Source organism: Cheilinus undulatus, linkage group 17 (assembly GCF_018320785.1).
Source record: "Cheilinus undulatus linkage group 17, ASM1832078v1, whole genome shotgun sequence".
NCBI lineage: Eukaryota > Metazoa > Chordata > Actinopteri > Labriformes > Labridae > Cheilinus > Cheilinus undulatus.
In genome coordinates this window covers 43,183,043-43,210,962 of record NC_054881.1, presented here as the reverse complement: position 1 = coordinate 43,210,962, position 27,920 = coordinate 43,183,043, and the positions used below count along the sequence as shown (strand labels likewise).

The 27,920-nt window shown below is 40.9% G+C and overlaps 1 protein-coding gene across 4 annotated transcripts in view; it reads right to left on the bottom strand.

Annotated features, from left to right (window-relative positions):
* syk (spleen tyrosine kinase) overlaps nucleotides 1–26,346 on the bottom strand; it is a 58,208-nt gene extending 31,862 nt beyond the window's left edge. For 2 of the 4 annotated variants that reach the window (XM_041810981.1, XM_041810978.1), the window contains exons 1-2: nucleotides 11,104–11,304; nucleotides 2,557–3,027 (exon numbers count right to left, since the gene is read on the bottom strand). In XM_041810981.1, the coding sequence (XP_041666915.1) occupies nucleotides 2,557–2,958 (402 nt within the window). In that variant the 5' untranslated portion in view covers nucleotides 2,959–3,027; nucleotides 11,104–11,304. Of the gene's footprint in view, nucleotides 1–2,556; nucleotides 3,028–11,103; nucleotides 11,325–26,063 lie in introns of those variants that run through there. The other 2 variants (XM_041810980.1, XM_041810979.1) reach the window with 2 other exon arrangements.
* Nucleotides 26,347–27,920: the final 1,574 nt, after the last annotated feature.

The following is a 27,920-nucleotide window of genomic DNA, read 5'->3' as shown; positions in this document are numbered from 1 at the left end:
TCTTTAACTCATTTTTTTTTTCAAATCTTCAGCCCATTTTAAACTCCTTTTTCTGCATATTTTATCCTCTTTGTGCCACTCTTTTATCAATTTTTGCCACTTTTCTTCTATTTTCCACTTTTTAATCCCTTGCCATTAATACGTTGCACTATTTTTGCCACTTTTATCCCATTTTAATACTTTTTGCCACTTTTTTACGCTTCCTCCAATTTTTGCACAATTTTAACCCCTCTTATCCCCTTTTCCTGTATGTTTACCCACTCTTGTATCCATTTTTGCCAATTTTTAACCCCTTTTCATTATTTTTTTGCACTGTGTTTGACACTTTTAACCCATTTTTTATTACTTTTGCCCCTTTTTTCCCATTTTCATCAGTTTTTTCACCATTTTTTGTCCCTTTGAGCCACTCCACAACCCATGTTACCATTTATCACCCATTATTTTTGTAACATTTTTGCCAGCCGTACCCCTTTTTAAAGAATATAAAATAACTATGACTGAAAAGTACATTTCAGTAAAAACAGATCAAATGTTCAGTCATTCTCACACTATTTCAATATTAATTGTTTTGTGGATGGATTTAACAGCTGCAGACATTTAAAGCCAAAGGATACTCTTAAAATCTTCTTTTCTTCCTTTTCTAAATGTAATAATCTTTTGGGGGCCGGACAGGAAGCTTTTGGGGGCCTGATGTGGCCCCTGGGCCACCAGTTGATGATCAGTGCAAATTCACACCTGATCCCCATGCTCTTTTTTTATTGTTTTATTTCTTTGAATCACCTAGGTCAGCGTTACTGAACTCTGCTCAACCAAAGAACCAAACTGTTGAAAAATACCTTTGTAAGAGCCACAATCTAAGTGTTGAAAAGTGGCCAAAATGAGTTAAAATGGCAATTAAAAATAAGTTAAAGGGGGCAAAATGGTCAAAAAGCAGCAAAAAGGGGTAAACACATGACAAAAACGAGTGGAAAGTGACTAAAATGGGCAAAAGGCAGCAAAGAGTGGCAGAATTTTGGGAAAAAGGCACCATTTAGTGGCAAAAGGCAGGTTAAATGGGGGAAAATGTAAATAGTAAAAAGCAGGAAAAAAAGAGACAAAAAATGGGCAAGGGTGGCAAAAAGACGTGACGAAAATGGGCTTAAAGCAGTAAAAATTAATTAAAAATGGCAAAAAAAAAAATCACAAATAAGGACTTTGGAAATATACAGACAAGTTTTAAAGTTTACAATTAAAGCCGACTGTACAGGTGTGGGAAACAAACTCATTAATGTGACTTGCAATTGATAATTTCTGAGCTCAAAGTTTCCCTTTTCTAAGGTTTTCTTGGCGAATAATGTTTCAAATGAAGACATAAAAGAGCCACATGTTGAGTTTCACTGACCTCGACCATCTCACATCTTTGGCCTTCTCTTTGTCTCCAGTCACATCTAAACTCTTCATTGGTGCTACATAAATGATTATTTAACATGATTAAGTCTCTGATATTCTCTTCAGTCATTGTTTAACTCTACTGTCTAAGGCACTGATCATCAACTGGCGGCCCGGGGGCCATATCAGGCCCCCCAAAGCTTCCTGTCCGGCCCCTGAAAGATCATTAAATTCAGAAAAGGAGGAAAAGAAAATGTTGTGGTTTTAAGAGTATCTTTTGGCTTTAAATATCTGCAGCTGATAAATCCACCCACAAACAGTTAATATGAAATAGTTTTAGAATGACTGAACATTTGATCTGTTTTTACTGAAATTGACTTTTCAGTCATACTTATTATATGTTTTTAAAAAAGAGGTACGAGGGGCAGAAGTAATAAAAATGGGTTAAAAGTGTCAAAAACAGTGCAAAAAAATCATGAAAAGGAGTTAAAAAGTGACAAAAATGGATACAAGTAGGTAAAACACGCAGGAAAAGGGGTTATGAGGGGTTAAAATTGTGCAAAAATTGGAGAAAGCATAAAACAGTGGCAAAAAGTATTAAAATGGGTTAAAAGTGGTAAAAACAGCAGAAATAGCCTGGCAAAGTATCAAAAAGGGTTAAGAGTGGCAAAATGGGTGAAAAGTGGCAAACATTGATTTAAAAGTTGCAATAACTATTGAAAAAATGTAATGAAAAGGGGTTAAAAGTGGCAAAATGTAAAAGGAGTGAAAAGTGGCTAAAATCTTGCAAAAAATTGGTAAAAGAGGACAAAAAGGGCTAAAAGTATAAAAGGGGTTAAAAGTTTCAAAAATGGGGGCTAGATCTCACTGGTAATGAGTAAAAATGTCTGCTGTTTTCAAAGAAAATACAAATACTACTACAATAATATTTCAATCAGACCAAAACATTTATCTAATTCTTGTGGATTTGAAAGTCCGGCCCCCAGGGTTTCTGTGGAGAATAAATCTGGTCCTTGTGCAGATGGACTTGATGAGCCCTGGTCTAATGTCTGCATGTAAATCTGAAACCTTAAACCTTCCAGAAGAACAGGAGCCTCAAACGTCAGATGTTCTGCACATCTCCTCCACTCTCCTCTTATAAAGTATGGTCTGAATATTTCCTCCCAGCAGCACGGATCTGACTCTCACCTGCAGGTTCCAGGTCTGCTTGACGTAATCCCGGATCAGCTTCTCCTTCAGGTCCTCAAACGGGCCGACCTTGGGCTGCATGTTTTTGGGTCTGTTGCAGGGTTTCTTCAGCAGACACACCAGCCCGTCTGTCTCCTGGGAGTGGTAGTCGATGACGTCCTCGGGGCCACGGTGGCTCTTCCCTCCGGCGATGGCGTACGTCTGGTTGGCCTCCCGCTCGATGGTGTAGTGGTAGCAGCGGCCGGAGTGCAGCACGGACAGGGCGAAGCCCCCCAGGTAGTTTCTGCTCTGTCTCAGCAGGTACAGGCCGTTTATGGAGCCGGATTGACGCAGGTACTCCTCCGCCTCTTCTCTGGTGATGTTTCCATAGAAGAAGGGTAAAGAGTTCACATTGTCGGCCATGTTGGATCAGAGCGGTGGCTCCCTGACGGAAGTCCCTGCTCCAAGGTCAACCACCAGGATGCAACAAACCTGAAAGTCAAAGCAAAGAGCCAAAAGATTCAGGACTGATTGATTCATAGCAAAAATTTTTCTTTGCATTAAAATGGAGACAATATGACAACGAAGAAGAACAATCCTTACTCTGATAGGAGTTTTTAAAAACTGAGATCTAAACAGCAAATACTAAACAACTTCAGTGCCTGACTGAAGATCCAGCAGACTGCCCCTCATGTACTGTACTGCTGGTGTTAAAGTTCACACAATGACCTGCTTCACAAAGACCAGAACCACAAACATGTAGTCACACCTGTTCACTGATATGAGCAAGAATCAGTTAGTCACAGTAACCAGAGAAACCACAACACCGCTTCACAACAGAGAGCAGAAAATTCACCTGTGCTGCAGACGACAGCGAGTTTCACTGACCACCGAAGAAGAAATATAGAGAGGAGCCACACTTCCTGTGACTAAACATTAAAGTCAGGGGTCCACAGAATACACCGGACCCTGATAAATCATAAGAATGGCCCCTGATAAACCAGAGAATGGACCCTGATAAACCCAGAGAATGGCCCCTGATAAACCAGAGAATGGCCCCTGATAAACCCAGAGAATGGACCCTGATAAACCAGAGAATGGCCCCTGATAAACCAGAGAATGGACCCTGATAAACCAGAGAATGGACCCTCATAAACCCAGAGAATGGCCCCTGATAAACCCAGAGAATGGCCCCTGATAAACCCAGAGAATGGCCCCTGATAAACCAGAGAATGGACCCTGATAAACCCAGAGAATGGCCCCTGATAAACCCAGAGAATGGCCCCTGATAAACCAGAGAATGGACCCTGATAAACCCAGAGAATGGCCCCTGATAAACCAGAGAATGGCCCCTGATAAACCCAGAGAATGGCCCCTGATAAACCCAGAGAATGGCCCCTGATAAACCAGAGAATGGACCCTGATAAACCCAGAGAATGGACCCTGATAAACCCAGAGAATGGCCCCTGATAAACCCAGAGAATGGACCCTGATAAACCCAGAGAATGGACCCTGATAAACCCAGAGAATGGCCCCTGATAAACCAGAGAATGGACCCTGATAAACCCAGAGAATGGCCCCTGATAAACCCAGAGAAACACCCCCACAGCATCATGCTGTGGGGGTGTTTCTCAGAAGCAGGGACTGGGAGACTTGGGAACCTTCAGAGCAGCTGACATGTTTCCGTAGTCTTCCCCAGTTCTGTGCCTGTCAACAATCCTGTCTCTGCAGCTCTGTAGCTCCTTTGACCTTTGACCCTTGGTTTCTGCTCTGATTTCATTGTCAGCTGTGAGGCCTTCTATAGAGAGGGGCGGGGCTTTAGAATCATGTCCAGTCAGGTTAATTTAGCACAGATGGACTCCAGTAAAGGTGTAGAAACATCTCAGCAGAGACCAGAGACATGGAAGAACCTGAGCTAAAGTACTGATGTCAGTGTGAGGGTTCAGTTTTTATTTTTATGCATTTGCAAACATTTCTAAAAGTCTGTTTCACTTTGTAATGATGGGAACTGAGTTTGGATTAACAAGAATAAAAATGACGTTTTTTTAACTGTAGCATCAGGATGAAACATAAGAAAACTGAAAAAGGGAAGGAGGTCTGACTGCTGTCTGAATAAATAAAAGATCAGTTATCAGCAGTTTTGGCATAAAACATAAAAAACAGCCACATTCAAAAGACAAAGTCTAAGAAAGAGCAAAAATAGTTTTCAGATTTTTGAACTTTGTTTCATATTTATGGAGTGTATCCATTTTAACTTCTTTTTAAATGTCCCTGTTGGCTTTGCTTTGACTGCAGAGGACAGCTAAAGACAGACAGGAAGTGTGTGGGTACGCCAGCGGGGTTAGGTTACAATTTGGGAGTCAAACTAGCAACCACAGAAAACATGCAAAATCTAAACTTTACAGTAAAGAGCAGAGAATTCTCCTCTGAATGACATGAAAATAAAATAAATCTTTACCAGCAGGGACGAGCTTGATCTCCTCCTTAAACAACAACCGCACCATCATCAGCGTACAGAGAAACCACCATGAAGACAGAAGACTTCAGTGATGATCAAATAATAACAAAACCCACATTTAGCTGCTTCCTCTCCATGGATCATTCTAGAGCTTCTGCCACATTAGACTCAGAGTTCTGATTATTACAGGTGACTTTGGTTGGTCTCTAACGTGGTTCTCTTTGGAAGGTTGGAGGTTTTTAAAGCTGTAATAATACAAACAGACTTCCTAATTTTGCTGTAAAATACTCTGTCTCCATCGTTCATCCTCAAACAGCTGGAGGAGAAAAATTCTGCTGCTTTAAGAGGAAAATATGACTTTAAACCAGAGGGGTTAGACTCAGTCACAGCAGGGGCCGGATTCTGGATTCAGGTCTAACCTGAGGGCCTAACAGGGTCACCTTTAAAACCAGAAACCGTCAACCTCATTTCACCAGAAATAAAAACAACTTAGCACTGATGATAAATGATTCTGACATTTAAAAAGTTGGAAATAAAAATTTAAAGACGCTCAATCTGAGAAAAGTAAATTTATTCGTTCAAAAAGGTCAAAACAAGAAATTGAAATAAAAAATAATGTTTTTAAAGGCAAATTTATTAGAAAGAAAGTCAGAATAATGAGTTTAAAAGGTCAAAATATGAAATAAAATTCAGAATCATGAAATGCAAAGTCAAAATAAATTGTGAGTCTAAAAAATCAGACTATGGAATTATAAAGTCAAAATATGAGGTAAAATCCTAAATAATTGGTTAAAAAGGTCAAAAAACGACTTAAAAATTAGAATTACCAATCTTAAAGCTCAAAATAATAGTCCTCATTGTGAGATGCAACATTGGAAATATGAAATTAAAACACAAATTAACTTGTTTTCCCACATTCCTGACTTCTTATCTAAATATTTTTACTCCTTACTTTTTCAGATTTTGTGACTTAACAAGGAAATCTTCAATCATCAGGATAAGTTCACATTTTTATACCTGAGGAAATCTGCAGACCTCAGACTGATGTTAGAACAGAAATATCAGATCATCCCGGGGGCCGGATTTAACTGTTCCAGGGGCCGGATCTGGCCCCCGGGCCTTCAGCCTGGCTCTCAGTGTAGAGGAATGAAACGTTAAATATGAAAACGATTCAGACTTAAAGGTCACATTTTATACAAAACACATGTTTTCAGGCTTTTCTAACAACAACATGTGTCCCTGTCCACAATCCCTCCAACAATGAGACCCCCACCTTTCAGAAAATGCATGCTGTTCTCAGATTTTCCCCTCATGATGTCATGTGGGGAGTTAGCCCCGCCCCCAGGTTTGGTCGGCCCTCCCTGCTTGGAAGAAAGTTCCGCCCTCCTTGTTCCTTGTTGCGTACTTTAAAGCGGATTCTGAATCTGATTCTCTGCGTCCCGTTTCCTGCCTTAACTGTAAAGAACATAAAATTCCTAAACTTGGCATAAAAGGCAGGTAAATGAGTGTGTGGTAGATTACTTCTTTGTTGTAACGATAAATCCTGTCCTGTTGTAAATCCTGACTATTTCCTCTTAAATGGAGCCTCATCTGTGAGGATCATGCATGTGTGGGATGAGCAGCAGAGCTGAGGATGTGGGTTGGTCCAAACAGCTGATTCTACTGTTGACTTCAGTTTGGAGCTTCTGGTTCCTCCAGGTGCTGAGGGTCTGACTGGTTCCTGTTCTGTTCAGACAGTCCAGGTTCTGCCTCCAGCAGCTGGATGGTAGGGTCAGAGTGTGGAGCAGACCTGGAGGACTCTGATGCTCTGATAGAGTCTCATCTTTAGGTGGAGGGAGGAAGAACGAGGCTCGTCATCACTGGAGGAAACCTGACTGCAGAGATTTATAGAGATGACATTCTACATCAGAGTCGACCCCACATCTCCACAGTCTGGGACTGAACGTTCAGTGAATGGTAGAATGGTAGAATCAGCTGTTTGGACCGACCCACATCCTCAGCTCTGCTGCTCATCCCACACATGCTTGCTCCTCACAGATGAGGCTCCATTTAGAAGGAATAAACAGATGTTGTGGAACAGGATTTATAACAACAACAAAGACATACCAAACTCTCATTCGCTGATTTTTTTGTGCTAGGTTTAACTACATTTATTAAACGCTGACAGTCATCAGGACACAGCAGACATTTCTGAAGGTAGATTTTCTCAAACGGCTACTACAGCATCATCAGCGTACGGTGAAATCCACGATGAAGACAGTCAGGGTTTTTGTGTTAAAAAGAGTAAATGCTTGCAGCCGCTTCCTTCCTCGCTGCTTCTGTCTTTCTTCTTTGAGTATTTCCACTTCACCACAACAAATACAGCCTTCAGACTGACTACTGACTGAGGAACAGTCAGTCGGACCTCCTAATCCACCAAGAAGCCTCTAACAGAAGGTCAGTGATGATCTGGCTCTGCACATCAGTCTATCTGGAGGGTTGATCGGACCCATGGGGCCGTCTGATAGGCTGAGGCATCGAGCATGCATGTGAAGCACCTGGGTCTGTGAAGACTGCCATGTTAAAGGCCATGTGGTTTATAACTAATCAGCATTAGGGGCCTCTTTATTTGGAGCTTTTCTTTTCATTAGAGTACCAGTACCTCACATTCACAATAAATCCTGGGACAGGGTTTTAGCAGTGATGTTAAAGGAACAGACCGCTCTCTGGTGAGGGGCGTGACCAGGTCTAGAATCAGAGAAACCGAGGCAGCCATCTTTAAAAACAAAAGTGTGAGGAGCCGTTATTTTACCGACATTTCCTTTAAAGCCGGATTATAACCTTCGACGTCTGCTGCAGCGTTTTAGCATCCAGAGGGACGACAGACGGATGGAGTCCATGTTTGTGACGGCGATCTATTTAAAGAACATGAAACTTCAATAAGAGCTTTTAAACCTATTCAGGGTTTATTTCAAATTCAACAAGAGAAAAAACATGTGTCCTGGTTTGGAGCAGCTTTCCTGAGAATTATGGAGCTTTTTATGAAATCTACTGTTAATACAGAGATAAAACATGTACATTTGTGTGAAATAACTGATCATTGATCCTCTTTGGGTTAAAAACATTGCTGAAAGGAAAGCATGTGACAGATTTTAAAGGGAGAATATCTTTTTTAATTGAAAGAATATTTACAGCTGATGAAAGTGTGAATTTATTTAATAAATGTATTTATTTAAGTATTAAAAATCATTGTGGTTTCCCTCATCTGCAGTGATGCTGAGGAACAGAAACGCACTATTAGAAAGATGATCCTCAGTAAAAACGTGCTGAGGTGAAACGTCTGAGGTCGTCGTCTTAAACTGCTACAGAAATATAAATACCTTCTGATCAATGTTGTTTTTAAATGGATGGAAAAATAATGCAGAATGCCATCTTTAAATCAGTGTGTGGCTCTTTTATGTCTTCATTTTAAATATTATTCCTCCAGAAAATCTTTAAAAAAGGGAAACTATCTGGCCATTCTCACCATTTTTGTCACTTTTCACTTATTAAAGCTATCTTTTGCCATTAAATACAACTTGTTTCCCTTTTTCCTAATTTTTTGCCTTTTTTTTAACAACTTTTAGCCAATTTTTTGCCACTTTTTGTCCAAATAAGCTGCCCTTTGCCATTAAATACCACTTGTGTCCTTTTTTCCTGAATTTTTGCTTCTTCTTTCTGCCACTTTTTTGCCCTCTTTCACCATTTTCTGCCACATTTAGCCCATTTAAGCTACTTTCTGATAGAACTTTTTTATTTTGAATATGTAAAACAGAGTGCAGAGTGGTCATACAAAGAAAACAAATAAATAAATAAATAATGCTCATAGACAAAATAAAAATAAATAAATAAAAAACTAAAATAATAATAATAATTAAATAAATACAATACAATGTGAATGTCACATAAAACAATTTGATTTGCATATCCAAAAAGGAGTGGGAGGAAGTAAACACTTATTTAATCCCACCCCCTCCCCTTTGATATTTCCAAAATTATAAATTCATTATTATTATTATATCTATATGAATTTCTGCTCGTATACACAAACCTATACAAACTGAATTACTTTTTCTAAATATTGAATCTGAAATATTACATTTTTAGTCCCTGCAGTATCATCTTCATAAACTTTACATTTTCATACAAACATAAAAAAGGAAACTGAACATGGTGATAACTACAGTAACAACAATTATCACCAGTGTTATCATCACCAGAATGAACAGTATTAGACCCCCAGTGTCCGCTGAAGACCCTCTTCATCCCTGTACTTTGTGAAAATCACCTCTTTATACCTTTTTTTTAAACTGGATAATATTTGGACATTGCTTGAGACCCACACTCAGACTATTCCACAGTTTCAGCCACAAATACGAACACAAAAACCTTCTTAACACGCAAACAGATTCAAATGTATTTGGTCACTTCAGTAATAATTACACTTTCTTTAGAGAACAGATTCTGTATATTGTCTGGTAATTTCTTATTTTTAGCCCTAAACAGAATTAGAAATTCAACAGTATCAGAAAGTTTTCATATTTTTGACTTTAGGAGTAATACGTTGGTGTGATCACCATAACCAGCAGTGTGAATGATCCGTTTTGCTCTTTTTTATGTATAATTAGTGGATGTATTGTAGTTTTGTAACTATTTCCTTAGACCTCTGCACAGTAGCTAATGTAGCTAATGTAGCTAATGTAGGTTGAAACCAGTGGACTATAAAGAAAGTGATTTTTGATCAGAGCTTGTTTTGCTTTGTCTAAAACTGCAACGCTTCCTGATAGTTTGGACTGTAAGTGTTTAATGTCAGATTTACAGTACAGCTGTAACCTATTTTCATCAGCTCTCAGTACAAACACCATCTATTTAACATTTACTTTTACATGTAAGCATTCCCACATAGCATCGTCTTTGTTTTGTTTAGGTCAAACTACATTTTTAATTTCCTCATTTCTGAGCTGATCTCCTCCACTGAGGATTGTAAATTATGTCCAGAACAAAAAATATTTGTATCATCAGCAAACAAACCGAGCTCCAGAACCTCTTTGCTATTACACACCTCTAGTTTCCCCCGCTTTTGCCTCTCTTGGCTGCTTTCTGCCTGTTTTAGTCACTTCTCACCCATTTTTTGCCATCTGAAACTAATCTTTCTGTCACTTCTCCCCATTTTAGCTACTTTGTGACCATTTTCCCACTTTTTCTCCCCATTTTCACCCACTTTTGCTGCTTTTTAACCATTTTTGCCACCTTTAACCCCTTAAAGCCTGAAAACACAAATTATAGCCAGAAAATCCTCATTTTTTGGAACTGAAATGTTTATTTCACTTTCTACTGAAATCCAAAAAATACAAATTTCCATAAAATTTTAACATTTATATTTTTTTGTATCTCATTTGATACTTTTGAGGTGTTTTTGCTAACTGGTAATCCACTTGAGGGCATTTTTATCCTTTATCAGATTGTATTCAGAAGATTTTTAGTCATTTATGATCATATTGGTTAGATAAAGGTATGTATCAAATATGAAACAACAGGCTTTAAGGGGTTAACTTATTCTTATTATTTTATTATTTTAAGCCGTTGTTGCCACTGTTCACCACTTACACTGCAGCTCTTGCAAAGATATTTTCCAACAGTTTGGCTCTTTGGTTGAGCAGGGTTTAGTTTCACTGCTGTAAATTCAGATGAATTTGGGTCGAATTTTCTCAATCTCAAGTAAAAACCATAAAATGCATTTTTGCCTCAGTTTCAGAAAGATCACCTCCATCTTTAAGAAGGCCGAGTCAATAAAAGAAAAATACTAACAGCATTTATTTGACTTTATAAAGCATTAAAGATTTTCTGCTGTTTTCAAGGTTTAAATGTTTAATTTTCTGCAGCCTCATGAAAATACTGTAAAATATTTTGGATGATGTTACTGTGTTAGAGGAACTGTTGTGCTCCAGTTAGAGTAAAAAAGGCCGTTAGTCCTACATGTATTTGGTTTGAAAGCTCAAACGGAGCTGACTTTAGCAGAAGAAACTGTGGTGTGAGGTCAGAGCGGTCTTATTTTAGCCTGACAGAAAGAGAAGCATGAAGTCAGCTCTTACTGTTGTCGATGTGTCGCAGCTCTCCGAGAGTCCGTCCGTCTCTGGTCGTTTCCTTCAGGCCGTCCTGGGCCGCCTGCGGGCTGAAGGACAGGAGAAGAGGTCAGCTTTAACCCTGACGAATTCAAAGGTGGTGAAGTGAATGATCACTCTCACATTTATGCAGCAGAGTCCTGACACACGGAGAGGCCGAGCTGCTCTGAAGCTTCCTCATTTCAACGACTTCCTTCACACTTTGGTTCTCTGACTTCCTTTTTTTAACGTGAACACTGACCAACGAGGCGGCAGAGAGATGGAGAAACACAGCGGCGATTGTGGGCTGTTTATCACTGTAGATGTGTTTTTATCGCCCAGGAAGAAAAAAAACATGATAAAAATGTTAAAAAACCTTCTGAGACGGCCGTGAGGGTGACTGGAACAGTCGGCTCAGTTTGGTTTTGTTGTTTTCTGAAATATTTTATTTCATTTTATTTTATTTTTTCTTAAAGTTTGATATAAAAAGTTTGGACTTTATTATTGATGGTTTTTTTTTTTCTTATAAAACTATAAAAGCTCGTTTAAGTCTTTTAGCTAGTTTTCTTGTTCTATTTCTCACTAATTTTGCTCTTTTATTGAATTTTTATTCAGTTTGTTCCTGAGTCACAAAAATAAATCCTACTGTGAAGAATTAAAGAATGAAACAGCTGCAGAAAGACTAACTCATGTATGTCATGTTATTAAAAATGTTTTTATCACAAAGAAAAAAAATGAAAAAAGTGAACCACGATGAAAAATATCTTTAAAATTTAATAAAACTTTAAAAACCAGGAAGACCAAGGGTAGCAGTAAGCATGAAGCATGTTTGTGATTTCTGGCTTAAACCAAAAATAAAATGCACCAATTTTATTATTGATGAGGGATAATTTTATTATGAGAATTAACTTCATAAACACCTCTGTTTTTATGGTTATTTTATTCTTTTATTCAGTCACTTTTTTGACATTATTGTGTCAGAAAATAAAACCTGCAGCACTCTAATTAATTCTTAACACAGGTTTTGTTTTGTTTTTTTTAAATGTGCTTTAATTTTCGTCTCTTTCATGCAGAGGCGGGCTCAGGATGTTTGAGGGGAGGGGCAACAGCAACAAAAGGGCACAAAGGCTGTGATCATTTACATTTGAATATTTAGAACTCCTGCTAGAGAATATTTTCATTGTTATTAAGTGATTAAACCTACTACACATTAACTAAAAAATTAATCTAATTAATTATTGGATATGTGACTAATTCAACACAAATATCTGCATATGTTGATATTTTGCATTACTAGCAAATTTATTAATAATAATAAGAATAAGAATAATAATAATGATAAAACCGTTAAAAGGACAGGCTTCTGAATGGCTTTAAAACTTTCTACTAGTTTTCTTTAACAGGAGAAGTGGAGACTGAGGGCAGGTTGTCGACTAACAAGTCAATCAATGCTGCTGTTAATCTGTAGAATATTGATTTATCCATGAAATCATAAAAGAAAGAGCACAAAAAAATTGCATATATATATATATATATATATATATATATATATATATATATATATATATACAGTGCTTAACAAGTGTATTAGTCCACCTGTCATCTCTGTCTCAGAGACCATCCAGCATCATGAAGTGCTTTAATGTGGACTCTTTCATTTTCAGTCAGCTCTCCACATTTTACCATTTTGAACAGGAATGAGGAATTTCAAACTGAATTCACCCAAATTTGAGCCGGCTCACTGGGCTTCTCTGAGAAGTCAGAAATGAATCAAGCATAACATTCAACCACTAAAACTCATTTTTCTCTGCAGGAATGAGAGTAACTATAATCTGACATATTCATCAGAAATATTAATGTGCTTTACTATTTTTTCAGTTTTTTTGTAAATCAGTAAATTTGAAAATTCATGGATAACAGTAATAATTCTATTTTAGCATTCAAAATATCATTTGGGTTAAAGAGCTTCTACATATTGGTGTATTAACCATTGCAGAAACATAAAAATGATTTTGGTAATTACCAATGCTGTTAATTTAGGCCAGCTGTGGCAGAAACCTGACTGTGGTTAGGGTTAGGGTGGTCTAATACATTTGTTAAGCTCTGTATATACAGTTGAAACCAGAAGTTTACATACACTGTATAAAAAGGCACATAAACTTTTTTTTCTCACCGTCTAACATTAAATCAGATTAAACTTTTCCTGTTTTTGGTCAATTAGGATTACCAAAATTATTTCTATTTGCTAAATGCCAGAATAATGAGAAAATGATTTTCTTAGACAATTTTTATTACTTTCTTCAAAGTCAGAAGTTTACATACACTAAGATTACTATGCCTTTAAACAATCTGGGAAAGTCCAGATGATGATGTCATGTCTTTGGAAGCCTCTGATAGGTTTATTGACAACATTTGAGTTAATTAGAGGCACACCTGTGGATGTATTTTAAGGCACACCTGAAACACACTGCTTCTTTGTGTAACATCATGGGAAAATCAAAAGAAATCAGCCAAGATATCAGGAAGAGAATTGTGGACTTGCACAAGTCTGGTTCATCCTTGGGTGCAATTTCCAGATGCCTGAAGGTGCCACGTTCATCTGTTCAAACAATTATACGCAAGTATAAACACCATGGGAATGTCCAGCCATCATACCGCTCAGGAAGGAGACGGGTTCTGTGTCCCAGAGATGAACGTGCTTTGGTCCGAAAAGTGCATCTCAACCCAAGAACAAAAGCAAAAGACCTTGTGAAGATGCTGCTGAAGCTGGTAAGAGTGTGTCATTATCAACAGTCAAACGAGTCCTGTACCCACATGGGCTGAAAGGCCACTCTCCCAGGAAGAAGCCATTACTCCAAAAGAAACATCAAAAAGCCAGATTACAGTTTGCAAATGCACACAGGGACAAAGACCTTAATTTTTGGAGACATGTTCTGTGGTCTGACCAAACTAAAATTGAACTTTTTGGCCATAATGACCATCGTTACATTTGGAGAAAAAAGGGGGAAGCTTGCAAGTCTGAGAACACCATCCCAACTGTGAAACATGGGGGTGGCAGCATCATGTTGTGGGGTTGTTTTGCTGCAGGAGGGACTGGTGCACTTCACAAAATAGATGGCATCATGAGGAAAGAACATTATGTGGAAATACTGAAGCAACATCTCAGGACATCAGCCAGGAAGTTAAAGCTTGGGCGCAAATGGGTTTTCCAAATGGACAATGACCCTAAGCATACTGCCAAACTGGTTACAAAGAGGCTTAAGGATAACAAAGTCAATGTTTTGGAGTGGCCATCACAAAGCCCTGATCTCAATCCCACTGAAAATTTATGGGCAGAGCTGAAAAGGCATGTGCGAGCAAGGCGGCCTACAAACTTGGCTCAGTTACACCAGTTCTGCCAGGAGGAATGGGCCAAAATTCCTGCAAACTATTGTGAGAAGCTTGTGGAAGCATATCCAAAACATTTGACCCAAGTCATACAGTTTAAAGGCAACGCTACCAAATACTAATGAAATGTATGTAAACTTCTGACTCTCAAGAAAATAATAAAAAAATGTCTAAAAAATGATCTCTGTCATTATTCTGGCATTTAGCAAATAGAAATAATTTTGGTAATGCTAATTGACCAAAAACAGGAAAAGTTTAATCTGATTTAATGTTAGACGGTGAGAAAAAAAAGTTTATGTGCCTTTTTATATAGTGTGTGTAAACGTCTGGTTTCAACTATATATATATATGTATATAAATATGTATATATACACACACACACATATAGGTGTGTGTGTGTGTGGTTGTTAAACCTGTTTGCAATAAAAAGGAGAATAGTTTAACATCTTTTATTAACTGTTAAAGCGTTGCATAGCCTCTCTTCATGAAGTTCACAGAAATAACTCCAGAGAAATCATTTACAAAGACGAGGATAAATATCGATGGACCTGATTAGTTTTTGTCTTTCCAAAATAAAACCAGAGGAGTTCATCAGAAATCACAGGACTAAGAGTAGATCAACAACCAGGCCAGGACCGCTGATGTGATTGTTCATGAACAGAGATACTGATGGAGCACAGAGTCCTGCTGAAGTCTGGTTTAGAGCACAGAGTCCTGCTGAAGTCTGGTTTAGAGCACAGAGTCCTGCTGGAGTCTGGTTTAGAGCACAGAGTCCTGCTGGAGTCTGGTTTAGAGCACAGAGTCCTGCTGGAGTCTGGTTTAGAGCACAGAGTCCTGCTGAAGTCTGGTTTAGAGCACAGAGTCCTGCTGGAGTCTGGTTTAGAGCACAGAGTCCTGCTGAAGTCTGGTTTAGAGCACAGAGTCCTGCTGGAGTCTGGTTTAGAGCACAGAGTCCTGCTGGAGTCTGGTTTAAAGCACAGAGTCCTGCTGAAGTCTGGTTTAGAGCACAGAGTCCTGCTGGAGTCTGGTTTAGAGCACAGAGTCCTGCTGGAGTCTGGTTTAGAGCACAGAGTCCTGCTGGAGTCTGGTTTAGAGCACAGAGTCCTGCTGAAGTCTGGTTTAGAGCACAGAGTCCTGCTGGAGTCTGGTTTAGAACACAGAGTCCTGCTGGAGTCTGGTTTAGAGCACAGAGTCCTGCTGAAGTCTGGTTTAGAGCACAGAGTCCTGCTGGAGTCTGGTTTAAAGCACAGAGTCCTGCTGAAGTCTGGTTTAGAGCACAGAGTCCTGCTGGAGTCTGGTTTAGAGCACAGAGTCCTGCTGGAGTCTGGTTTAAAGCACAGAGTCCTGCTGAAGTCTGGTTTAGAGCACAAAGTCCTGCTGGAGTCTGGTTTAAAGCACAGAGTCCTGCTGGAGTCTGGTTTAGAGCACAGAGTCCTGCTGGAGTCTGGTTTAGAGCACAGAGTCCTGCTGGAGTCTGGTTTAGAGCACAGAGTCCTGCTGAAGTCTGGTTTAGAGCACAGAGTCCTGCTGGAGTCTGGTTTAGAGCACAGAGTCCTGCTGAAGTCTGGTTTAGAGCACAGAGTCCTGCTGGAGTCTGGTTTAGAGCACAGAGTCCTGCTGGAGTCTGGTTTAGAGCACAGAGTCCTGCTGGAGTCTGGTTTAGAGCACAGAGTCCTGCTGGAGTCTGGTTTAGAGCACAGAGTCCTGCTGAAGTCTGGTTTAGAGCACAGAGTCCTGCTGGAGTCTGGTTTAGAGCACAGAGTCCTGCTGAAGTCTGGTTTAGAGCACAGAGTCCTGCTGGAGTCTGGTTTAGAGCACAGAGTCCTGCTGGAGTCTGGTTTAAAGCACAGAGTCCTGCTGAAGTCTGGTTTAGAGCACAGAGTCCTGCTGGAGTCTGGTTTAGAGCACAGAGTCCTGCTGGAGTCTGGTTTAGAGCACAGAGTCCTGCTGGAGTCTGGTTTAGAGCACAGAGTCCTGCTGAAGTCTGGTTTAGAGCACAGAGTCCTGCTGGAGTCTGGTTTAGAGCACAGAGTCCTGCTGGAGTCTGGTTTAGAGCACAGAGTCCTGCTGAAGTCTGGTTTAGAGCACAGAGTCCTGCTGGAGTCTGGTTTACAGCACAGAGTCCTGCTGAAGTCTGGTTTAGAGCACAGAGTCCTGCTGGAGTCTGGTTTAGAGCACAGAGTCCTGCTGGAGTCTGGTTTAAAGCACAGAGTCCTGCTGAAGTCTGGTTTAGAGCACAAAGTCCTGCTGGAGTCTGGTTTAAAGCACAGAGTCCTGCTGGAGTCTGGTTTAGAGCACAGAGTCCTGCTGGAGTCTGGTTTAGAGCACAGAGTCCTGCTGAAGTCTGGTTTAGAGCACAGAGTCCTGCTGAAGTCTGGTTTAGAGCACAGAGTCCTGCTGGAGTCTGGTTTAGAGCACAGAGTCCTGCTGAAGTCTGGTTTAGAGCACAGAGTCCTGCTGGAGTCTGGTTTAGAGCACAGAGTCCTGCTGGAGTCTGGTTTAAAGCACAGAGTCCTGCTGAAGTCTGGTTTAGAGCACAGAGTCCTGCTGGAGTCTGGTTTAAAGCACAGAGTCCTGCTGAAGTCTGGTTTAGAGCACAGAGTCCTGATGAAGTCTGGTTTAGAGCACAGAGTCCTGCTGAAGTCTGGTTTAGAGCACAGAGTCCTGCTGGAGTCTGGTTTAGAGCACAGAGTCCTGCTGGAGTCTGGTTTAAAGCACAGAGTCCTGCTGAAGTCTGGTTTAGAGCACAGAGTCCTGATGAAGTCTGGTTTAAAGCACAGAGTCCTGCTGAAGTCTGGTTTAGAGCACAGAGTCCTGCTGAAGTCTGGTTTAGAGCACAGAGTCCTGCTGGAGTCTGGTTTAGAGCACAGAGTCATGCTGGAGTCTGGTTTAGAGCACAGAGTCCTGCTGGAGTCTGGTTTAGAGCACAGAGTCCTGCTGGAGTCTGGTTTAGAGCACAGAGTCCTGCTGAAGTCTGGTTTAGAGCACAGAGTCCTGCTGGAGTCTGGTTTAGAGCACAGAGTCCTGCTGGAGTCTGGTTTAGAGCACAGAGTCATGCTGGAGTCTGGTTTAGAGCACAGAGTCCTGCTGGAGTCTGGTTTAGAGCACAGAGTCCTGCTGTAGTCTGGTTTAGAGCACAGAGTCCTGCTGGAGTCTGGTTTAGAGCACAGAGTCCTGCTGAAGTCTGGTTTAGAGCACAGAGTCCTGCTGAAGTCTGGTTTAGAGCACAGAGTCCTGCTGGAGTCTGGTATAGAGCACAGAGTCCTGCTGAAGTCTGGTTTAGAGCACAGAGTCCTGCTGGAGTCTGGTTTAGAGCACAGAGTCCTGCTGGAGTCTGGTTTAAAGCACAGAGTCCTGCTGAAGTCTGGTTTAGAGCACAGAGTCCTGCTGGAGTCTGGTTTAAAGCACAGAGTCCTGCTGAAGTCTGGTTTAGAGCACAGAGTCCTGCTGAAGTCTGGTTTAGAGCACAGAGTCCTGCTGAAGTCTGGTTTAGAGCACAGAGTCCTGCTGGAGTCTGGTTTAGAGCACAGAGTCCTGCTGGAGTCTGGTTTAAAGCACAGAGTCCTGCTGAAGTCTGGTTTAGAGCACAGAGTCCTGATGAAGTCTGGTTTAAAGCACAGAGTCCTGCTGAAGTCTGGTTTAGAGCACAGAGTCCTGCTGGAGTCTGGTTTAGAGCACAGAGTCCTGCTGGAGTCTGGTTTAGAGCACAGAGTCCTGCTGGAGTCTGGTTTAGAGCACAGAGTCCTGCTGGAGTCTGGTTTAGAGCACAGAGTCCTGCTGGAGTCTGGTTTAGAGCACAGAGTCCTGCTGAAGTCTGGTTTAGAGCACAGAGTCCTGCTGGAGTCTGGTTTAGAGCACAGAGTCCTGCTGGAGTCTGGTTTAGAGCACAGAGTCCTGCTGAAGTCTGGTTTAAAGCACAGAGTCCTGCTGAAGTCTGGTTTAGAGCACAGAGTCCTGATGAAGTCTGGTTTAAAGCACAGAGTCCTGCTGAAGTCTGGTTTAGAGCACAGAGTCCTGCTGGAGTCTGGTTTAGAGCACAGAGTCCTGCTGGAGTCTGGTTTAGAGCACAGAGTCCTGCTGGAGTCTGGTTTAGAGCACAGAGTCCTGCTGAAGTCTGGTTTAGAGCACAGAGTCATGTTAGGGGACAGTTTTAGTCTGTTGTGAAACGGTTGTCAAACGTGGCTGAGCACTTCCTGTGTACCTCACAGGAAGTACCAGCTGCTTCTTCTGTGTCAGTGAAACTCAGAGACACTCCGGCCCTGACGCTGCAGATGAGCTGACTGTAAAAAAACATCCTAAAAATGTTTAAGCTGAAGGAAATAAAATTATTTCAGTCTGAAAACAGTTTAAATCTTCTTCATGGGGCTGATTTAGAGTTTTATAACTGTATTTATATTATATTTATAATCTTTAGGGCTGGTATAGAGTTAGCCGTGTAGCATGTAGCGCTGTCATGACACCAGGATGTTAAAGATATCAGTCTGATAAAATCAACTATCTCCTGATACTGTGGCAGCAAAAACTACGGTAGCCCTCAGTGGCAAAAAGACAGAAAAAAATCCCCAAATACTTAGATACTGATAGAAATGCAAAAATATATTATCCCTGAAAGCAAACGTATTTAATACAATAAAACATTTGTGATATAAAAACATTTCTTAGAAACATCTTTGCTGTTTAACTGTTAGTTTTTTATTGAATTTAAGAATTTTGTGGTTCACAAAAGTTCCTGTTGGATTTCCTTCCTGTTGGTTTATTCTACAGAATATTCATGACAGGTTCTTGCATTTTATGAAAGCGTTCATCTTTTACTCTTTTTTTGGTTTACTTTTATTTATTTTATTTATTTATAGGAGGACGTGCACACTGATGAACACGGACGTGTAAATATACCAGACCATCTGTAGTCCCGTCATCCCATAAATCATTTTACTCTGCACGTTTTCATTCTGTTAATGCTTTTCACTATTATTTAATGTTTGCTGGATGTTTTTTTGCATTTCATGTACAACCCCAATTCCAAAAAAGTTGGGTTTCCTAGAAATAAATGAGTGTCAGATCTCATAAACCCAAACACAACAGATCAGATGTTAAACTGACACACGGGAGGAATGTTGTCCCATTCTCGTCTGATGGAGGACTCTAGCTGCTCAACAGTCCTGGGTCTTCTTTGTTTTCTACTGGTGAAAGGTCTGGACTGCAGGCAGACCAGTTCAGGACCTGGACTCTTCTCCTGTGAAGCCATGCTGTTGTGATAAATGTGGTCTGTGGTTTAGCATGGTCTTACTGACAGAGACGTTGTCTGGATGGGAGCATATGTATAAAACCCTGCTCAACCAAAGAGCTAAAATGTTGAAACCTTTGCAAGAGCCACAATCTCAGTGGTGAAGCAAAAACAGCTTGAAGGAGCAAAAAAACTACGTTAAAGGTGGCAAAAATGGTCAAAAAGCAACAAAAATGGGTGAAATGGGGAGGAAAAGTGGAAAAGGGGTCAGAAAGTAGCAAAAAAGGTGAGAAATGACTAAAAGATGAGTTACAGGTTACATAAAACGGTCCAAATATGGCAAAAAGTGACTAAAATGGGCAAAAAGCAGTCAAGAGTGGCAAAACGGGTACAAATAGGAAACAAGTGGTATTTAGTAGCAAAAGGTAGCTAAAATGGGTGAAAAGTGGCAAAAAGGAGTGACTAAAAGGCAAAAACAGAGGAAAAAGTGGTATTTAATGACAAAAGGTACCTTACATGGTTGAAAATTTGGAGAAAAAATGGTGAAAAGGGGCAAAAATGGTATAGAAGTGGCAAAAAAATGGGTAAAAGGTTGCAAAAAATAAACTTCAAAATGGGCAAAAAAGTAGGAAAAAAGTGTCATTTAATGACAAAAGGCAGCTTTAATGAGTGAAAAGTGGCAAAAAAATGGTGAGAAAAGGGCAAAAAACTTTCCCTTTTTTAAGGTTTTCTGGGGAATAATATTTAAAATGAAGACATAAAAGAGCCACAGGTTGAGTATCACTGCTCTAAAAGCTCTCTCTACTTTCCAGCATTGATAGTTCCTCTCCAGATGTTAGAGCTGCCCACATAGGCACTGACCCCATACCATCAGAGATGCAGGCTTTAGACCTGAGCCAGGAGAACAAGCTGGATGCTCCAGATCCTCTTTAGTCCACAGGACACGGCGTCCAAGGTTTCCTCTGACCACAGAACAGTTTTCCATGTTTCCTCAGTCCATGTTAAATGAGCTCTGGTCCAGAGAAGACGGACCACGGTGTTTCTGGATCCTGGTCACATCTGGCTTCTTCTCTCCATGATCAGCTTTAACTGTCATTGGTGGATGGCACGGCCAACTGTGTTGACAGACGATGATTTCTGGAATGTTCCTGAGCCCATGCAGGGATTTCACTACAGAATCATGCCTGTTTTTAATGCAGTGGCCCCTGAGGGCCCCTGAGGGCCCTTCAGCCTTGTCCCCTGCTCTCAGAGATTTCTCCAGGTTCTCTGAATCTGTTGATGATATTATGGACTGGAGATGGAGGAGATTCAGAGTCTGAGGAACATTTTTCTGAAATTGTCCGAACGATTTTTAGCCTCAGTTTTCCTCAGGTTGGTGAACCTCTGCCCATCTTTACTTCTGAGAGACTCTGCCTCTAAAATGCTCCTTTTATACCCAGTCATGTGACTGACCTGTTGATAATTAACCTCATTAGTGTTAAAATGCTCCTCCAGCTGTTTATCATTAGTACACTTACTTTTCCAGCCTTTTATTGCCCTGTCCCTATTTTTTTGAGATGTGTTGCTGCCATCAAATTTAGTATGAGCTCATATTTACCAGAAAAAGTAAAATGTTTCAGTTTCTAGTTCTATTTTGAATGAAATATGGGTTTATGAGATTTGAGAATCATTAACTCCTGTTTTTATTTACATTTTAAACACGGCACCGACGTTTTTGGAATTGTTGTTGCAGGAATGGATAAATAATAAAAAGTAAAGCATGCCTCTCTCTACTGTGCTGCAGCGTTAAAGCGTGAAGCTCCCAGCAGAGATTGTGAAACCGGCTGACATTTCAGAGTCTTCAGGCTCTTCTAGAGGAGGATGTTCACGTTTGATGTTCACGTTCGTTCAGGAGTGGAAACTCTCCTCTCTCTGACATCTGCTTTACTCGTGGTGGTCTCCTTTCCGCCACTTTGACTTAAAGTGTGTCAACCTGCTCAGACGTCCGCTCACCAGAGGAAGTGATCGTCTCCACTTCCTCTGGTTGTAGAGAAGGATTTAAAGAGACGTGAAGTCTCTGTTTGATGAAGTCAGTTTCAGTAAAAGTCTAAGAATAACAACGACTACCGTCTGGTTACAAACCTCCACAGAGTCATCGGACAGTGAGACAGCGGCGGGTCGAGAAGACGGGGTTCCTGTGGTAGAGAGGCTGGCACAACCTGACTGCTTTAGCCATGAAGGAGCGTGTTTGTGATGACCTTTGGATGGAGGTCAGGTAAATGCATTAGTAAAAATATCAGTTAAACAGCTGATTGTGTTCTAACGCTTAACAAAACCAAAACATGTAGTAAAACACAAACGTGCAGAAACGTTACAGATGGTAGAGCTCCTACAGTCTGGTTTCACCTTAGTGCCTTACACACCTGTGCTGCGGTGTGTCCATGGAACCAGGGTGGGGGTGGGGTTTTCTGGGGTCCAGTCTCTGGGTTTATCAGGGTCCAGTCTCTGGGTTTATCAGGGTCCAGTCTCTGGGTTTATCAGGGTCCAGTCTCTGGGTTTATCAGGGTCCAGTCTCTGGGTTTATCAGGGTCCAGTCTCTGGGTTTATCAGGGGTCATTCTCTGAGTGGGCGGGGCCTGCATGCCGCTGCAATACTCAGCTCAAACTTTGCAGCTGGATTTTTACGCCAGTTCCTGGTCCCACCACCACATTTCCTGTTTGTTTGTGTTCAGGAAACCACGCTGACTGAAACCAACAGTGTTCTGTTGTAGATGGAGCTGATAAGTGTTGATCATCAGCTGATTATACTGCAGTTATTGTTAAGAAGAAAGAGGAGACATCGGAGGAGATGGAAAGTACAACTGCTGGATCAGCTGAGGCTGAGGACGATGAGAGAGACGAGGATGAGGAGATGCTGCCAGCATCCATCGAGCATTTCCACCAGGGCTGAAAGTACACGACTGCTGTACTCCAGTAAAAGTCCAGTTACTGTGGTTTAAATTACCCCAGTGAAAGCACTGGTCTATAAATCTATTCTAGTAAAGGTAAAAGTATTTAATCCAAAGTTTACTGAGTACTGTGTAGCTCTAAGGGATGAACAATTTGTGAAAATTATCTAATTGGAATTTTTTCCACTATTGCATTTGGGATTTGACATGCAACTACTTTACAAGATCATATTTTTCAGCAAACAGGAGCACTAAATCCTCCTATTTTACAACCAACGCAATATTAAACACAGATCTGTCCTGGAGGTCAGGCATGTTAGGATGAAATGATCTGATGCATAAATCAATACTAATACATCTTCATATGATCACAAAAGTAAATTTACTGATTTACCTTAAAGACTAAACCATGATGAAAACTAGAGCTCAGCAATCAGGACAGAATATCAGATTATTTTGACTCATACTGCTTTGAACAGAAATAAGAAAAGTTAGATTTCTGTCAGAGTTCTCTAGAAAGAACTGATCAGATCAAACCTCCGTTAATGTCCTGAGTAAACGGCTAAATAAAGGTTAAAAGTGTGATGGTGTTAATAATTAAAGTTTTTTGTTAGCTTCAGCTGTGTGGTTTCTCTGAATTATCTTTTTATCTCTCATTACCATAAAAAGGTTTTATAAACATGAACCAAAGAACTGAAAGATGACAGTCAGCCCAGACCAGAATCTATCTAGCGCCCTCATGTGGTGAAACGGAGCAATCACACTCAGTTTTCTGATTTGTTCTTTCTTTATTTTAACCTCCTAAATCCCTGCAGGAACATACGAGGACTTCACATTTAGGCTTTCCTCCAACAAAAATAAAAACCTGCTCTGAGGATTTTACAGATAACGGTCCAGATCGTCTACTTTCATGAAGCTTTCAGGATCTGTCTGTACATTTCTGGGCTTCACTGAAGGTTTTGTAGGAAATTTGCTTTAGACATTACATTTTTTATAAGAATTTGAAAATTAGTTAAGACATTTCTGGGAATCTGTTTGGAAATTTTTACAGAAATGTGGAAAAAAGGTTTGGAATTCATGGGAATTTGATTTGAAGTTTGGGGGGCTTTGAAATTTTCAAGATTTTTCATAAAATTTCAGGAAAATCGTTTGAATGATTGGGGGAATTTTCACTCATTTTCGATGAATTTGGGGAATATGATTTGTAAATTTTCAGGACTTTGGTAAGAAATCTAAAGGTCACATATTTTACCCTTTAAAGGGATATTTCAACATTTTGGCAAATTTGCCGGTTGCCATAATCCCGATAGTCTTAGAAATAGGTTCGTTTCCTTCAGTTGTCGGTGCAAGCTATTTTCAGATCTGGGGGGCTGAGTTAGGAGCTGCTCTGCCAACTCTATGGAGTCTTATGGTATTCCAGCTTTCCCTCATCAAACTCATCAAAAACACAATCCAACAACTCCAAAACGCTCTCATGGACCAGTTATGACCTGCACGTTCACCACGCTATGAAATAACCAAAAATTCCTTGAAAATTTTAGGAATCTACATTATAATTTTTGAGGAAATTGTTTCTGAAATATTTCAGCTCTTTGATAAAGTTTGACTCAAATATTTGTGTAATATTTGAGGAAGTGTTTGGGTGCCTTTATGGGACAGCTGAAGAATGACTTTCATCATTTGAACTGAAATTTGTGGTAATTTTTTTTTAATTTGAGGGAATTTGAGGCGGTTTGGAAAGTCACATTTCTGATATTCAGACAATCTGGTGGAAATGTGGTTGATCCTGAACCCGTGACCCCAACTACACTCAGACTCTGCTCTAGACCCCATCCAGGTCTGGGTTTTCTGCAGGAGCAGGACCTTAAGGAGGTTTGTGGACACCATTTAACCCCCAGAACAGGAGGCCAAGGTTCATAAAACTTTCATGTTTTTATTGCTGTAGGTGCAAAGACCCCTTTATTCTTTTAGGCCTCATTGCTGTCAGTCATGAAAAACTCTGAATTAAACAAAGTTAAAAAAAAAAAAAAAGTTTCTAAAGAGTTGTGAAAAAGTATTTAAACCCTTCCTGATTTCTTTTTTCATATTTGCCACACTGAAATGTTTCAGATCATCATTTTCATCATCATTCAGAAGAACCCAGAACCACATCTAAAGACCTGCAGGCCTCACTGACTCAGTTAAGGTCAGAGGTCATGATCCACCAATTAGAAAGAGACTGGACAACAATGGGATCATGGGAGGGTTCCAAGACCAAAACCACTGCTGAGCAACAAGAACACAAAGGCTCGTCTCACATTTGACTACAATCATCCTGATTATCCCAGAGGCTTCTGGGAAATATTCTGAGGACTGACCAGACAGAAGAGGAACTTCCTGGAAGGTGTGCGTCCTGCTCATCTGGAGTAAAACAAACCCAGCATTTCATCAGGAGAACATCAGACCCACAGTCAGACATGGTGGTGGTAGTGAAATGGTCTGGACCAGGACCTGGACCACTAGATCCATGAATTCTGCTCTCTACCAGAAAATCCTGGAGGAGAATGTCCAACCATCAGTTCATGACCTCAGGCTCAAGACCACTTGGGTTCTTGAGCAGGACCATGATCCCAAACACACCAGCAAGTCCTCCTCTGAGTGGACTAAAGACTAAATGAAGGCTCTGGAGTGGTCTAGTCAAAGTCTGGACTTAGATCTGACTGAGATGCTGTGGCGTGACCTTAAACAGGCCGTTCATGCTGGAAAACCCTCTAAATGAAAGAATGGGACAACATTCCTCCACAGTGATGTAGAGACTCACTGACAGTTCTCACTAACGTTTGCTTCTGCTGCTGCTGCCAAGGATGGAACGTCCAGGAATCAGGGTTAGGGGGGACGGCTGTTTCTCATAGGACCAGGGAGGTTTGGATGGACTCACCCTTCATAAATGACGCTGTAGTTTAAAACTGTGTTTACTCAGGACATCTTTGTCTCATATCAGAGTTTGGTTGATGAGGTTAAACATTTTAGTGAAAAACATGCAACAAATAAGAACTCAGGAAGGGCAAACCCTTCCTCATAGATCTCCATGTAAGAATGGAAGGATAAATGTTCTAAATGTGGACTGAATATCAGAAACAAGTCCAGTTACAGTCATAGATTATTATTATGAATGCAGGGTTGATGTCAGAGCTGCTCTGGCTTAAATGCTGCTGTGCATTAGTAAATAATAAGGGTCCTGTAAATGCTACGTGTGTAACGTTCTTCTTCTACGTATATTTCTGCAGCAGGGCCTCTCTGAATGACGCGGACCGCAGGTTTCCTCCGCATTAATCCTGTCATAAATGAGTGCAGCCTGCAGGGCTCCTCTGCTGCTTCACATAAATCAGCCCAGCAGGATGCAATCATCACACTGACGGACCTATGTGAACTCACCCTCTGTCTGCCTGCAGATGATCCCGGTCCCGGTCCGTCCCGGTGCCTCAGCCCATCGTTGTTTCTGACTCCGGACAGGACGGATGGAGGGTTCTCTCTCCGCCTCACAGCTCGGTCTCTCTGCAGCACTGTCCCATCACGGCAGCTTTAACGTGTTTACGGAGGCAGAAGAAGAAGAAGAGCTTCCTGGGTCACTTCCTACTGGTCCCAAAATAAAAGGGATCAATCAGCCAGCCAATCAGATCAATCAGCTGTTAATGGTCAGTAAATAAAGCCCGGGTGTTGTCCACGCTGGTGTGTTTCTGTTTCAGATTAATAATGGAGTATTCATGCACATAAATGACCCAGAGATAGAGCTGTCCCATCCATCCACAGCCATGTAAATATGATATAATAATAACCACCAGCAGGGGGCGCTGCTGCTGCGGGTCACTCAGACAGACGCTGATCAGGTCAGCACTGGTCTACAGCAGAGCCTTCACTGCAGAGGTCATGAACTAATCATACCTAGGCAAGAATTACAAAAATAATCTTTAACTTTGAAATAAAACGTCCAAGATATGAGAGAAGAGGGGAATTATGGGAGAGAACGTGATAACTGTGGCAAAATCATGAGGTTGAGAGTCATAACGACGATATCATGAGTCAGAATTAAGAGATGACAGAATAACAGCTGATAAACCATCAAAATGAAGGAATATAAAGTCAAATATATGGAATAAAAAAATCTACATTTACAGATAAAAACTTGAAATTATGAGATAACTCATAATTAGGAGACAGCAAGTTGTTATTAGTTGGTAGTCTGATGACTTTAAAAATAATCTGTCATTTGCATTATTATTTAGGAAAATGAGAGAAAAATGTCATTTGCATAATAATGTGGAAAGTGGTGTACAGACTATTCCATGAAGTGACAGGAAGTCCAGGTGAGTCGTTACCTGTTTCACAGCTGCAGCCTGTGCAAACCTCTCTCTGCTCATTTCTTGTGTGAAAACCTGCAAGCGAGCTCCAGCGAACCCTGCAAACTGTTAAATTATGAAAATACATTTTGCAGCTTTTATGATGCATTTGTGTTACTGGGACAGTTTTCAGGAGGATTCTGATTGACCCTGCTCTTTCAGTAAGGGCTCAGTGAACACACCCATAATGCCCCTGGAGCTGCTGATTGGTATTACTTATACCACATGGTGTTTAGTTTCCACCACAACCCAAACAGGCTCTCTATGTGCCATTTCCAGTAGTGATACTACATCTATACTCCCCCACACGGCCCCTCACAGATTCCCCAACACAGTTAGACTGAAGGACAGCAGGAGCCAGGACGTCACTGGGTCGTCCCGTAGGAACCTCCCTCACCACTGTTTCATCCCATTACTCCCATGTCACCACCATGCCAACACACTTTACAGTTCCTACCCTTCCACACAGACAGCACCACCCAAACAGATCCAGATTCTGCACCTGCAAGCTCCAGGTGGTCACAACCCTGATACCTGCCCTACCCCATGGCCCCTAATGAGTCCCAGAAACACAACACAGCCGATCCTGGTGCCAGCATCAGGTATGAAACAGAGGAGAGGAGGATGGAGGAGGCAGAGCTGGTCTGGGCTGATGCTCTACCTCCCTCTACTCCCTCCTTTTCACGAGGGAAGAGAAAAGAAGACATGAGTAGTTTTATCCTACCTTTATTTGACCTGCTTCACCTGACTTTCTCCTGACCATCTTTGCTAACTGTAAACTCTCTACATCCCACTTTTTCTGAGTGAACCCCAACTTTTCATCCTCACTGATCTGCTTGTTTGTTTCCTGTGGTTTCTTTCAAATCTACCTGCATCTCCTGATTGTCCTTTTAAA